This window comes from Sodiomyces alcalophilus, assembly GCF_042370955.1.
Source record: "Sodiomyces alcalophilus JCM 7366 unplaced genomic scaffold ACRALscaffold_2, whole genome shotgun sequence".
Classification (NCBI taxonomy): Eukaryota; Fungi; Ascomycota; class Sordariomycetes; order Glomerellales; family Plectosphaerellaceae; genus Sodiomyces; species Sodiomyces alcalophilus.
This window is the reverse complement of record NW_027263533.1, coordinates 2,133,237-2,146,752: the sequence shown is the minus strand read 5'-3', so window position 1 is coordinate 2,146,752 and position 13,516 is coordinate 2,133,237. Positions and strand designations below refer to the sequence as shown.

At 54.7% G+C, this 13,516-nt stretch overlaps 5 protein-coding genes across 6 annotated transcripts; 2 read left to right on the top strand and 3 right to left on the bottom strand.

The window, feature by feature from the left end:
- Positions 1-563: 563 nt before the first annotated feature.
- Positions 564-3,380, top strand: ACRALDRAFT_1079955 (uncharacterized protein; the record flags this gene model as incomplete). Of its 2 annotated transcripts, XM_071018963.1 has the most annotated exons (7): positions 564-768; positions 993-1,186; positions 1,291-1,314; positions 1,418-2,224; positions 2,315-2,664; positions 2,776-2,949; positions 3,023-3,380. In XM_071018963.1, 6 exons carry the CDS (start codon positions 1,165-1,167, stop codon positions 3,068-3,070), a joined length of 1,425 nt encoding a protein of 474 aa, XP_070876927.1. The 2 variants fall into 2 exon arrangements, with proteins under 2 accessions (XP_070876927.1, XP_070876928.1); XM_071018964.1 differs by lacking the exons at positions 564-768; positions 2,315-2,664; positions 2,776-2,949; positions 3,023-3,380 and having other exon boundaries at positions 1,165-1,186; positions 1,418-2,256.
- A 1,678-nt stretch (positions 3,381-5,058) lies between these two features.
- Positions 5,059-5,524, top strand: ACRALDRAFT_1061174 (uncharacterized protein; the record flags this gene model as incomplete). Its single annotated transcript, XM_071016377.1, has 1 exon — positions 5,059-5,524. A coding segment is annotated over exon 1 (410 nt), but the record flags the coding sequence as incomplete, so codon positions are not given.
- Positions 5,525-6,821: 1,297 nt separating this feature from the next.
- ACRALDRAFT_1074741 (uncharacterized protein) lies at positions 6,822-8,802 on the bottom strand. The gene is made up of 2 exons (XM_071018277.1): positions 7,804-8,802; positions 6,822-7,719 (listed from the first exon to the last, which is right to left on the bottom strand). The coding sequence occupies exons 1-2, from the start codon at positions 8,447-8,449 to the stop codon at positions 7,274-7,276; spliced, it is 1,092 nt and encodes a 363-aa protein (XP_070876925.1). The 5' UTR covers positions 8,450-8,802; the 3' UTR covers positions 6,822-7,273.
- Positions 8,803-10,577: 1,775 nt separating this feature from the next.
- On the bottom strand, positions 10,578-11,137 carry ACRALDRAFT_207137 (uncharacterized protein; the record flags this gene model as incomplete). Its single annotated transcript, XM_071022181.1, has 5 exons — positions 10,578-10,601; positions 10,693-10,723; positions 10,813-10,880; positions 10,924-11,025; positions 11,126-11,137. 5 exons carry the CDS (start codon positions 11,135-11,137, stop codon positions 10,578-10,580), a joined length of 237 nt encoding a protein of 78 aa, XP_070876924.1.
- A 696-nt stretch (positions 11,138-11,833) lies between these two features.
- ACRALDRAFT_2040232 (uncharacterized protein) lies at positions 11,834-12,781 on the bottom strand (the record flags this gene model as incomplete). The annotated part of the gene is made up of 1 exon (XM_071021034.1): positions 11,834-12,781. One exon carries the CDS (start codon positions 12,779-12,781, stop codon positions 11,834-11,836), a length of 948 nt encoding a protein of 315 aa, XP_070876923.1.
- Between the last annotated feature and the right edge of the window lie 735 nt (positions 12,782-13,516).

Below are 13,516 nucleotides of genomic sequence, written 5' to 3'. Positions count from 1 at the left end.
CATGAGCCGCAACCGGGTCCGGGACATACCGGTGCGGGCCAGCCGGAAGAACATATCATATCTGATATTTAGATACCATGAGGCCCCGCGCGGATTTCTTTCCAGTGTCTCACATTACCTTGGGAACATAATTTTGTCCAAGCTGCACAAAGCGACACAAGGTAGAAAGAGACAGTTAAACCAAGTCCAAGACAAGAGTCCAAGGCAAAGGCGGGTGGTCCAATCAAAAGACTTGTCGCCGCCAATGTTTGCAAGCGCCGACATGACAGGTCCCGGCGGCTACGAGCGCACACCAAGCAGAGAGTAGAAGGCGGAGTAGAGAGTCGAGTCGCGATGGGGAGGAGACGTTGCGGGCCTGCATGAACTCTGCGACCAGTTATAGGACCGCTGGACGGTTCTCTGCAGCAGCCTTTCTGGCCAGGACTTCATTCAACGAGCTACCATGTAACCTTGCAGCATTGAGCTCTCCAGCTCTCCACTTAAAGTCAATGGTGAGCCGTTTCTCATAAAAGGATGTCGGCCCAGCGCCTCTGGATTTCTTGGTCATTTTCTCGAATTTCCGCCGCCAATACTCGACCCGACGTCCTGGAATAGCTTCACCTCGCCGAAACCCGTCCGTCTAGACGCTTTTGTTTCCCCTGTTGGGCCCCCAAACAAGCTTCGCCGCGAATCGCAGGGATCCCTCCGGCGGGTTCAGAGATAACTCTCTGCCGTCTTTGTGTTGGGGAAAGGGAGACTGCTGGCTTTGATCCATAGACCGGACAGAAAGTAAGTGACGGTTCCTGGAGCTGATGGGAGGAATAATGAAAGGGGAAGAAAAAGGAGGGGGCGCTGTTGGCCCTGGCAGCAACCAAGTGCGGGGCAAAGAACCAGAGTTTACTGCCACTCTCGACACAGAAGTCGAGACGTGAATGCATGAGGCCCAAAGTGTTGGAGCAGTTGTCACCGTGAGAGTTGAGACAACAAAGCAAAAGGCTGACCAGAGAGGCCAGACGAGACGTCTGCAGAAGAACTCCATCAACCCGCCCTGCCTATACCTAGGCATTTCTCGTCTTCCTCGTTACTGCCTCGGCGACATTGAAAAGCGAGTCCAAGCCTTGGCTCTACAGTAGATTTTCGCGTGAATCCTCGATTCCTCGGCACCCTCGTCCTCTTCTAGACAACATGGCCCAGCGGTTTGAGCCTCGTGAGTCTTGCCCTCGATTCCTCTTCCTCCCAGCATTTGGCCTTTTGTCGTGCCACGTTGGCTGCAAACACTGGAGCTGACGCATCCTGTGATCACAAAAAAAGCCCCGCCAAACTCGGCGCCGTCAGGTTCGTGGATATGCCCGCATCTCGACGCGAAGCGACGTGTCGACGTGTCTCATATCTTCCCTCGATGGCGTGTTTGCGATGGCTAACTCGAAAATGTGTTCAGCCCCTCGCGAGACATACCCACCGCCGCCCTCTGCAGCACCGACATCGCCGCCCGCGCACCAAACCACGTTCTCCTACCCTCCTCCGCCGCCGCCCTCAGGGAGTCAACCAGGAACAGCTGCAAGCTACCCTCCGCCTCCCCAACAACCTACACCTCCATCTGCGCGTACAAACTCGTACCCTCCGCCTCCTCAGCAACCTACGCCGCCTACACATTCGTACCCTCCTCCACCGTCCAGTCAGTCCACTCCGAGTAGCACCACGGCATATCCACCGCCACCTCAGACACAGGCGCAGGCGCAGGCGCGGACACAGGCATTCCCGCCCCCTCCACAGCATTCTAGTCCCGGTACTACGAAGACTCATTATCCTCCGCCGCCCTCACAGTCACCGCCCAGTCAGTTGCCGCAGTTCGCGCCTCCGCCGACCGACCCGTCACAACAAACAAGTCAGATCCCTCTGCGCACTGCAGCCAGCCCCGACTCCCGGCAGCAGGCCAGCTTCGGCACCCCACCTCCTGCATTCGACGGTCCTCCCGATGCGCCGTACCCTCCGGAGAAGGGCGAATCTCCCGCTTCGGCTCCGGTTGAGGAGGAACTCGAAGAGGATGAGGCCTCGTCATCCAAAGCCCCGGTCAAATTCATCTCCGGAGCTCCGCCTCCCGAGCTATTTGTAGGCGCCCAGGGGACCCCGACTGTCGACGATGTGGGCACATTCAATGGCGGAAGTTACCGAATCAGCCATCGGGACAGCAACACCATCCTGACCATCCAACTGGCCGTCGGGTGCCCGATCAAGGCCAAGCCAGGCAAGTCACCCACCCGCTCCTTGAAAGACTAGAGAAGACGAGAACCAATTAAAACAAAGTATTTCTTTGGCTAACCCGAGCATCGCACAGGTACCCTTCTCGCCATGTCGCCGACCGTAATACTGCGGGGCGCCGTCAAGTTTAGCATGAAAAAGCTCGTCGCCGGCGCCGAGCTCGCCCAGTCCACCTTTACGGGTCCCGGAGAGGTGCTCCTCGCGCCGGCCATGCTCGGTGACATGACCAGCCTCCGGCTGACGGGCAAGGAGACGTGGTCGGTGGGCCAGGACGCCTACGTCGCCAACACCCAGGGGGTCAACACCGACTACAAGCGCCAAAGCATCGGCAAGGCCATGTTCAGCGGTGAAGGGTGGTTTGTGTACAAGATCACCGGCGTCGGCCTACTCTGGGTTACAAGTTTCGGTGCCATTATTCGCAAAGATGTGCGTTCACTCCTTTCATTTCCCCTCCGTTGGCTTCTTGTTTCTCGTTTCTGTTTCTCTTACTTCTTGTTTCTGTCTCTCTTTTCCTTCGGCTGACCGGATCAAAACCAGCTCATCGAGGGTGAGAAATACATTGTCGACAACGGACACTTGGTGGCGTGGAATACAAAGTACGTGATTGAGCGAGTTGCGTCGGGCGGCCTCATCTCCGGCCTCTCATCCGGAGAAGGTCTGGTGTGCAAGTTTACCGGACCAGGCACCGTCTATATGCAGACACGGAATGTGGTACGTCGCCCTCTCCCCGCGTGCACAATGCCTGCAAAGTGGGCATAGAAATGCTGACATGATACCGCAACAGAAACGGTTCCAGGGGTACCTGAGTGGTAGCGCCAACCAGGGCATCTGAGTGCCTTCCAGGCTAGGATGGGTGCTACTTCCCTTGTCCGAACTGGCTGCCAAGTCAGCATATTCGAGTTTAGAAGCGAGCGTAGATCTCTTCTCGTGCAAGTCAGACCAGGACGGGGAGCGAATGGGCAACGCAGGTACTCTTGGTCTCCTATCTTGGGACTTTTGAAGCAACTCGGAAACTTCAAGCAAGCACAATTTGAACGGATTTCATACCAAGTACCTCTGCCTAGAGGTAGTTGGGCCACATGTTGGGAGTGTCGTGTACTCCAAGAGTGATCGACTGACTTGTTTGACTAACTTGTTTGACTAACTTGTTTGACGCAAGAACCGTTTTCTGACAGCAGTGGTGATGGGTCGGGTTGTCCACTTTGCCCATCTCATATTGAACGCCATGGCCCTACTCAGTACAGATACTTCCCAAAGCGATGAGTAAAGTGAGCGATGTTTAGATGTTTACGACTCTTAGGAAGTATCTACCTCATTATGGCATGTACTGCCGAAGGTAGGAGTCAGGGGTACGTCGTTTCATCTGAGCCACGTCAACAACGCGTCTTCCCAACCCGGCAGTCACGATGGACTGTAGAAGGAAGGACAGAATTACAACGACGTCTTGTACCGATACTGAGAAGGATGAACAAGCGGAGAAGTCACGACCGTGCAACCATGTGTACCCAGGTAGGCACAGGTCCCTGTATGTACGGACAATCCACAAACATCCATCGATCCCGTCGTCTTCTTTCCCCCTGACAGTCAACCAAACGACCACCGACCGAACGACAGTGTCCCTGTTGTGTTTCTTTCTTCGACTCATATCCATCTCGGCCTTAGTAGAGCAGAGCGTTTCTTTTGTTCTTTTACCCCCCTCAACCTCGATATTCCCAGCCTTGTTCCCCAAGCAGCGATTCACCCAGTCGTATGACTATACGCAGATCAGAGTAAAGTGCTCGGCGAGTTTTCCCCCGTGAATCAGTTCTCCCCCGGCAACTCCTCTGCATCCCTGGATCCAGCCACGATATTATTTAAACCGACATCTGTACAGTACCGCGCAATATGACGCGCAGTTCTGGTACAGTCTACAGTCTGGTGCGGCACCACGACGAGGAACGGGGCCGATTTTCCAGTCAAGGACAACATTGCACATCTCAAAGAAGACAAAAACGGAAAAGGGGCATCGACTCGGATTAGCCAGGCAGGGCAATCACGATCGTCGCCATCGACCAACAAGGCAGGTACGCAAGTTCTTCTTTTGCATTCTCTCGCCCTTGGACTATCATCAAGGGCTTTCTTCTCTCCAAAGGCATTAACAAAGCTAAACAATCATCTTTGGCAACAAAAAACAGAACCTCGCCTTGCCAGCACCTTCTACCACGTTTTCTTGCTTGAGAGGTCGACCGTCCTTCTATCTTCATTCACCAGTGTAATACGACCATTCATCCAGAATACTTCCGCCATTCAAGGTCAGGATACTTGTGCGTTCTTCCCCTCTTGCCACTCATCTGCCCAAATTGTATAGCGTATACATACAGGCTAACAACATCCCAAGACCATCATATCATCGTCCCAATGCTTTCATCATCGTCTATCAAGGAGTCGTCCAAGTTAGCCAAGGCCATGACGAGCACCAACTGGCGCCAGCCCTCTAAACCCTCTTACGAGGAAAACAGAGGCTTACTGGTTCACAAGAAGCGCCGCAATCAAGATAGCTCTTCTGACTTGGATCTGGACGATCCATCCACACATCTGCGCTCCCCAGAACCTGGAGCTTCCCCTCAACGCAGTGCTAGTAGCATCGGCTTCACTTCTGATTCCTTCTTCGACATTCCCGAGGATGCGAACGACTTTGACTTTTGTGATCATGGTCTTTACCGCAGCAACGTTGGTATCATTCGCAGCATCCCCATTACCACCGCCGGTCGTTTTGCGCCCACAACTGAGCCCTCCTCATGGACTTTCCACAAACACGCTGGCCCCATGATCAGTGCAGTGGACGTTGTCATCGTCGATGACTATTGCCAGGAGAAGATGTGCCGCATCCACAAGGGCGATTTCCCCATCGCTGAGATCGAAAGCATCAAAAGCTCGAAGCGCTTCAAGCCGGCCAGGGCCGTGGCCAAGATGTACGAACGGGAGGAGCAGGAGCGCGAAGAGGAGGCCAAACTCCAGTACACCGAGCATGTCCACCAAACCCGACGCACTCCGCGAAAAGAATCTGTCCGAGGCCAGGACTGTCGTGGTCAGAGTGCCATTGGCTCAACTGAGAAGCAACCGTGCTTGGCTTCCCAAAGGCCCCGTATTCGCTCCCAGGAGCACCACGGAAACTCGACCGACAGTGCTGTGGATGTAGGCTCCTCAGCCCAGGCCATCATGTCAGACTCGGCTGTTGTGAATATCGGGGGGATCAGAACACGCGCTCGAAGCGATTCGGTATCTGACCCAGATCAGAAGAGAGACCAATATAACCGTCTTATCGAGAAGCTGAGCAAAGCCACCAAAGAGAAAAAGATCCACGACATGCTCTCTATCGGGGCATCTGTCTTTGGTGCTTCTTCGGATATTCGGCCGACCACTCACACGGCTCCCCGACGAAACAACGACAAGTCCAATGACTCGGGTGTCGCGCTGGATAAATCCGGCAGCTCCAAACCATTGTCGAGAGGCCTCAACCCGGCTGCTAAAGAGTTCGTTGCCCGTTCGACCACCGGTCTTGCAGATCCCGCTATCATCGCCATGGGCAAGCCGGCCGGCAAAGAGCAGAAACCCGAAGGGACCACGGCGCAGAAGGCCATGGTGGATGCCATGGATATCATTGCTGAATACACCAAGAGCTATGAGAAGCTGCAAGAGGTGGTGAAGAACACCATGCAGAAATTCGGCTTCCCCGGCCTCGTTACCCGAGAGGTCACGGCCCCTCCTACCCCGAGTACCTTTCCGGTTCCCATGGGCAACATGGGTCCTAGCACAGCCGGTCCCGCCATACCCCCAGTGCCCATCCAGGGATACCCGACTCCGCCGTTCTCGCCCGCATGCGGCCCCGACGGCCCCGACGGTCCCTCCTTCGCAGGCCTCCACGGCTTCCCACCGCCACCCCCTGGCTTTCAAGGTCCCGTGCTGCCTCCTCCCCCGATGGTAGGACAACATGGCCCAATCCCCCCGTTCATGGATCCAATCTTCATGGGCTGCCCGCCCGGTCAACCCGTGGCCCCTAATCGTCTCATGCCCCTGCCTTGTCCTCCGGGGATTTGGCCCATGGCACCTCCTCCGCCTCCACCCCCTGGCTACTGCGCTCCATTTGGCAACCCTCCCCTTGGATGTGGCCCTGATATGGCCTTCGGACCCGGACCCGGACCTTTTGGGCCTCGGTTCAACTACGATGGCCCTGTGCCTCCCCCCTTGATGCCACGGACGTCCACGTGCCCGCCCGTTCCGGTTGTGACTAGAAGCAAGCCGATCCGCAAGCCCCGCGTCCCTGATGCTCAAAAGCAACTGGAATACGAGGCTCATATTGAGTGGCGCAAAGCCAATGAGCCGGGCTACGCGCAGCTGTGCCAGGAAAGACAGCATCGCCGAGCCCAACGCTCGTTTGCACAGAAACCAGGAAGTGAGCAGAACGGGAGCGGGGATACCGCCGCTACGTCGAATGGCCAGAGGTGATGGAAGGACGAAATTAGAATCGAGAAGCAATCGATGAATGGCATGGTGCTCTGAATTGCTAGGCAGAGGGAATGCATGGGCGGCTTTGCCGCGGAATTGGAGGACAGGCGAGCAAAACAAGAACAGGAACAGGGGTCAGATGTTGACCACTTTTATTGCTAGATGTACTCGGGGGCGCTTTCATTTTAGTCTTTGTTTGGCTATTCTGCGGCAACTACCAGAGGGGGTTGGCACAGACAGCTCTTGATATGGTGATTGATGGCGCAGCATCCTATTCGTCATGCATAGCCTGGCTCGACATTGGGCACTTTCTTCTTCATACTGTTTTAATAGCTGTCAGACGAGAGAATATAGCTTTTCGCGAGATGTGTTTGGCCCGTCGGATGTGTTCATCGCCCCCAAGAAGCGATAAGTGGTAGCCCACAAGGCGGAATGATACAGTGTCGCGACTTGAACCGCGCCGCGCATTTTTACACCCTTGACGAGGGTTTTCTCTCCCTCGCAGGAAAAGCTCGAAAGTTCTCGACCCACTCATCCCCTCTCCAGCCTCTCATGCTTCCCCCAAGCTTTGATCGATGCCGTAGGCTCTGATTGCCGTGCCGCCGAACAGTTCCGCTTGGTCCTCGGGTTCCAGGGTGGCCATGTAGCACATGCGTTCGACGATGAGTTTCCAGCGACGCCAGGCGTCGTCGTCGAGGGTCGGCTTGCCGCCGGTGGCTGCGGTAGCGGGGCGGAGGGTGCAGACGGGCCAGTCGGAGCCGAACATGGTGCGTCGGGGGCCGAAGGTGGCGAGGATGACGCCGAGCCAGGCGAAGATGGCCTCGAAGATGGCGGCGGGGTCCTGGGAGACGAGGGACGGGGGCATCTCGGCGAAACCGCCCGAGAGCTTCATGTAGGTCTTGGCGCACATGGAGAGGGCGTACATGTTGGTGCGCCAGTGGACGAAGGAGGGGTCGGCGATGTTGATGATTCCCAGGTCGGGTTTGCAGAGGTGGTCTGTTGGTCAGTTAACTGGATGTCTGGGAGTGAGAGGGACGGTGAGAGTGGGACTGTGAGAGTGAGAGGCAGAGTGAGACGTACTTATAATGACGGTAACCTTCTCTTCATCCGGCACATCTTCGTGGGCCGAGGTGATCAAGACGAGGGCCTCTTCCAGCTGCTGCCTGCCGCGACGGTGCTGGTCAACGCCCAGGTCGAAAGTGAAGCCCCGGCGGCCGAGCAGCTTGAGGGATTCGATAAAGTCGGGCTGGACGGCGGTGCCGTGGGGCTTGTCCTGGAGGAGGTAGCGGAAGCCGCGGATGCGGGACCAGGTGTCGGGGCCGGCGACGTCGCGGACGCGGTCGAGGTAGCGCTCCAAGACGCGGGGTCCGCTGGGCAGGGGCGCCCAGGGGACGATGCCGAGGCAGAGGCGGGCGTCCTCGGGCCTGTGGCCCTCGCCCTCGCGGGGGGTGCCCTCGACGATGCGCCGGAGCCAGGCGACCTCGGCGAGGGGCGCTTCCCAGCCGGACTCGTCGCCTTCTTGGGCGCCGGCGGCGAGGTCGTGGACGCGGTCGGTTTCGACGAAGATGAAGCCCTTGAGGTTGGTGGGGGAGCCGGTGGCGGCGCGGAAGTCGGAGACGGAGTGTTGTTTGGCGAGGGGGTTGTCGGGGGTGGCCCAGGCGAGGGTGGAGACCTCGGCCTCGGGGAAGAGGTGGATGTGGGAGTCCACGATGGGATAGTCGGCCATTTTGGTGGTTGAGGACGGTATAACGGGTCGTGTGAACGGGTGGATGAGTTGCTTCGTTTTTCTCGGTTTTGCGTGGTATCCTGTTGTTCTACTTTATCAATTGAAGCTCCGCTCTTATTATGAATATAATCGAGCGGTCGAGTGGGATAGAATCGAGTGTATAGTCGACGGGAAGGTCGAGAGTATCTGCGAGAGATCGGTTTCTTGACCGACAATCGAGTTTTGGGAGAGAGGTAGGGCTCGTGGTTCGTTTCTTTTGCCTGGTCAATTTAATACCATTACACTATGACAATCTTCAGGGTATAAGGAACGAGAGATGAAAAGAAGCAGAAGAACGAAACAGATGGATGAAGGACATATAATTTGACAAGAGTTGAACTGAAGGTGATAAAGTGCCCCTGTGACTTGCAGGAGGTTGGAGGTCGATACCGCCTGTTGGAGGTACATCTGTACCTACATAAGGTACACCCCAACCCCTGTTTAATTGTGTGTGGTGTACTTGCGGATCCAAATAAACCAATGGCATCACGGCAATGGGCGGATAGAGTACAAGTAGGTACACCAAAAGCAGGGCGTTTCTATATAAAAACAGGGTTTTAGATGTACCAAACCTGGGGGACTAAGTATCCTGCCAGTCCACTTTGTAGCTCCTTAACAACGTGGCATTGAAGTAACTGATATCGTCCTTGCCCTTATTTGCCCTCGTCCTTGTTCTCTTTTTAAGACTGCTCGGGGGCCGGATGATTATTTAGCTAGTATTTTCGCTGTTCGAACCTGGTGTTAACTGGCGATTGGAATCGGCTCCAGGATATTAATATTCGTATATAAATACGTTGTACGAATACGTTATGCTTTTGTAGGTGCTGTTAGTGAAGGTATGTTCGATGAACCTTTTTGAATTTCCTAAAAGGGTAAACCGCGAAGGTACCTTAAACACAATTAAACAGGGGTTATATGGTACGTCGGTCGTACTGTAACTTTGCCCCGCCGAGAGCTAAGCTGTGACGTACGACCCCACTCGTGTTTGTGCTCCTTCGACATCGGCTTAATCTTCACACGTAACGTACCTTAGTGGGAAAATAAGGAAAAGAGTTGTCCTTGGAACCACTGCTTATCCTTGGAAAAGCCCTGCTATCCTTGTTACAGGAGCTATCCTTTGGAACAGAACAGTCCTTGTTTATTAACCAATAGGAAGTACGCAAATTCCACTTTACTGTGATTTTATTAGTCTATAAAAATCCAATACTTCTGCGATATACCTATCCGGGTAGGAATCCACTTTACTATGACTTTATTGGTCCATATAGATTAAATACTTCTGCGATATACCTATCCGGGTAGGTCCTTCTAAATAAAGCTATCGTCAGAAGGCAGGGCAGCAGCGTATAACGTACGTACTTCGTAGATCTTATTCTATCTTCTTTTTTTCCCATAGATCCATCTATAGTTAGGTCTTCTCTTCCATAGCAGACCTCTTCCACAGAGTCCTATTAAGCTAACCTCTTCCATAGCAGACCTCTTCCACGATAACAGAGGTAGGCAGAGTCCCATCCACAGAGTCCCATCAAGCAGTCCCATCAAGCTAATCTCTTCCACAGCAGGACCTCTTCCACAGCAGGACCTCTTCCACAGCAGGACCTCTTCCATAGCAGCAGGACCTCTTCTATAACAGCAGAACCTCTTCCACGATAACAGAGGTAAGCAGAGTCCTATCTAGCAGTCCCATCCAGCAGTCCATTAAGCTAACCTCTTCCACAGCAGGACCTCTTCCATAGCAGGACCTCTTCCATAGCAGGACCTCTTCCACAGCAGGACCTCTTCCACAGCAGGACCTCTTCCACAGCAGGACCTCTTCCATAGCAGGACCTCTTCCACAGCAGGACCTCTTCCATAGCAGGACCTTTTCCATAATAACAGAGGTAAGCAGAGTCCTATCCAGAGTCCCATCAAGCAATCCCATCAAGCTAACCTCTTCTATAGCAGCAGGACCTCTTCTATACTAAGTAGGTAGCAGTAGGTAGACTTAGTATAGTGGTTTAGGGGGGGAGCCCCAGTACAGGCATAGATACAAAGTATAATTACATCGCATTCATACATTTCCATATAAAAATTACACCAGTAATATATCTTAACCATGCTTGCTTCTTATTGGCTATGCACCTCCCAGGTCAAAGTTAGGATAGTGTCATTTCCAAGGATAGTGTCATTTCTAAGGATAGCTCTCTATCTAAGGATAGCCACACATCTTGCCGATATAAACCGAGCAAGGATAGACTACCATCCAAGGACAACTAATATCCACCGACTCCCGGTAAGGTACCTACTTACGTCGGTACGTACAAAGTACAACAACGTAGGTACACGTACTTCCTTTGATGGACTTTTTGTAGGTATAGTACATGCCAAACCCCGCGCCGGCTACTTTCTCCTGCTCACGGAAACGAATGCAGGAGTTGGCCTAGGTACCTAGGTACCAAGTAGGTGCCAAGGTGGGTGAACTGCCGAGTTTCCTTGGCGCCGACACCAACTATCGGTGTGCCTTGCGCAGTGGAACCCAGGCGAGTGAGTGTTGGTTCCTACACTGCCATTACCATCACGACAGCAGAGAGGCCAAAAGTCATAACGATAATAGATTCAAGCGTCGTCTATTTACTCTTGGTAGGGCAGCATACACACACTTGCGTACATTGACATTCTGCCCTGTGAATTTTAACCGGCTTGCTCGGACACTGGCTCATTCATCCAGTTCCAAGGCCAGGTCGCAAGTCCTCATTCCTTGGGAGGCCAGCCATGTAAACAGTTGAGCTTCCACAGGCGCGTCTTGGCTCTCTCCCATACTTCTTCCTCCTCAGAAGCTACGGCTCCACGTCTACGTCCACGCCTTGGTTTCAACACTCGAACGCATTTGGTCGTCAAAGCCGGTGAGTGGAAGCGTGGACGACGCAGAAAAGCTCCGTTGTCATCCAGGGGAAAACGACAAACGAAAGTCGTCGCGTCGCCGGGTTGCCCGGAGGCCCCGCTCAACCCTTCTGTCCATATCGGCGTCCCATCGACGGGGCCGATATGGCTTGAAGGTCGGGGTGCAGAGGGCCGGAGCGGCGGGGAGTCTAGAGACAACCCGGCGGCGCGGCGGGGTCGCAGCATCGACCCACTTGTAACGAGGGTGGCTTCTGCGGCCACACGCCCGAGGGACTAGCGAGATCCAGCTCGCCAGCCTCTGTCGCGTGGCCGCTGCCGAGCACCTCTTGTGGATGCAGTGATTGAATAACACGGCGGAAAAAAAAGGCGCAGTAATTCTCTCTCTATCTCTCTCTCTTCCTCCATCACACTCCTCACCCGGTGCGCCTGGCTTTTTAGCTTCCGATTCGCCATGGCATGAGCTGTTTAGTCGCGGATGACAATACCATTGCGGCGGGACGCGGCGACCATGGGCTTTCGGAGAGCGGCCTCGTACGCCTCGCCGTCGTCCTCGCTGTCGGAGGTGGCGGAGGAGCAGCTGGAGGTATCGTCGCCGTAGCCGCAGCGCTGGCCGCCGCAGTCAAGCTTGACGCGCTCGCCCTTGCGGGTGATGCCGTAGCGCTCGCAGGTGCACGAGCTGCAGTCGGAGCTGGGGGTCGAGTAGCCCGACAGCGAGGACGAGGGGCTGGAGCTGTCGGAGCGGTAGGACAGGGACGAGCCGGTGGACGAGACGGGCGAGTTGCTAAAGTCGGTGATGATGTCGTCGTCGTCGAAGCCTGCGGCGCCGAAGCGGGCGGTCAGCTCCTCCAGGGCCTCGGCGTCGCAGTAGTCGGCGTCGAGGATGTGGCGGGTGGCGTGCGGCGACATGGGCTTGGGCGCCTTGATCTGGGAGATGGACAGCGGGCGGCCCTTGGGGACGTCGACGGAGAGCGACGACGAGGGGCGGCGGGTGCGCGATGACCGGTCCTTGTCCTTGGATGACGAGCGCGACGAGCTCTTGTGGGACGACGACGACGATGATGTCTTGGAGGACGACCTCGAGGACGACTTGGAAGACGACTTGGAAGACTTGCCGTCGGAGGGGACGTCGAGGATGTTGAGGGACCGGCCGGTGGTGGGCTCGACGGTGGAGGCGACGCTGGGGTTGTGGGCGACGTGGTAGCCGTCGATGATGTAGTAGTACCAGTAACGCTGGCCGGGCTCGAGGGTGGAGCCCTGGAACTTGAAGGTGCCCTTCCACGATCCCGACTTGGACGAGGTCTTGTCCTTGGAGAGGGGGAGCTGGCCGACGTAGTTGTCCCACGAGCCGAGGAGGTGGACCGTCTTGATGCCTGAAGAGACACGGAGAGAGAACGAAAGCTGGATGGAAGACATTTTTTTTGTTCTAGTGCTGGTTTCGCTTGTTCGGTGCTGTAACGAGATGTCGGTCCACTGGATTTAACAAGGGTTGGTAATAGTTGAGAATCGCTGAGCAAGAAACTCCAGGTTTCCGTTGATTAGGTTGGCGGTATATTAGTCGCGAGTTGAAAAGAAAGAAATCAAAATAAAATGGTCATGTAAAGAATCAGTCTCTGCACTCCAAACGTTGACCGGCAACTTGAGATTTGGGTAGCGGCTTGAGGGGAAAGTTGATGCTGGAGTGTGTGTGGTTGGCTTGACGATGATGGTATTAGAGACGATTAGATGCGAGGCCAGCTCACAGAAAGAAAAGATAAAAAACGAAAAAACGAGAAAAAAATCACAACGGAAAATAGAACCTGGAATTCAAATCTTGGAAGCTTGCTGGAAGAGAGAAAAAGAAGAAGAGAAATTCGAGAAGGGGGGAGGAAAAGCACCCCATTATATGGGGGGCCAGACATCGCGGCCAACATGGGGAGGTAAGCAAGGCAGGCCAATTACTTGGAAATAGTGGGTTAGTGTAGCCGGCCGAGATTTCCCTCGCATTGCGATGCGTTTCCCAGTACACTGTACGCACAATGTATGCGTATAGTATGGGTCAGCTCTATGGAGCCGGATCCAAGGGGATCATCCAAACAAACCATCGACCCAATAAGGGCGACATGTAGGGCACCACAATTTGTCAATGGTCGACGGGACCAAGGAACACTG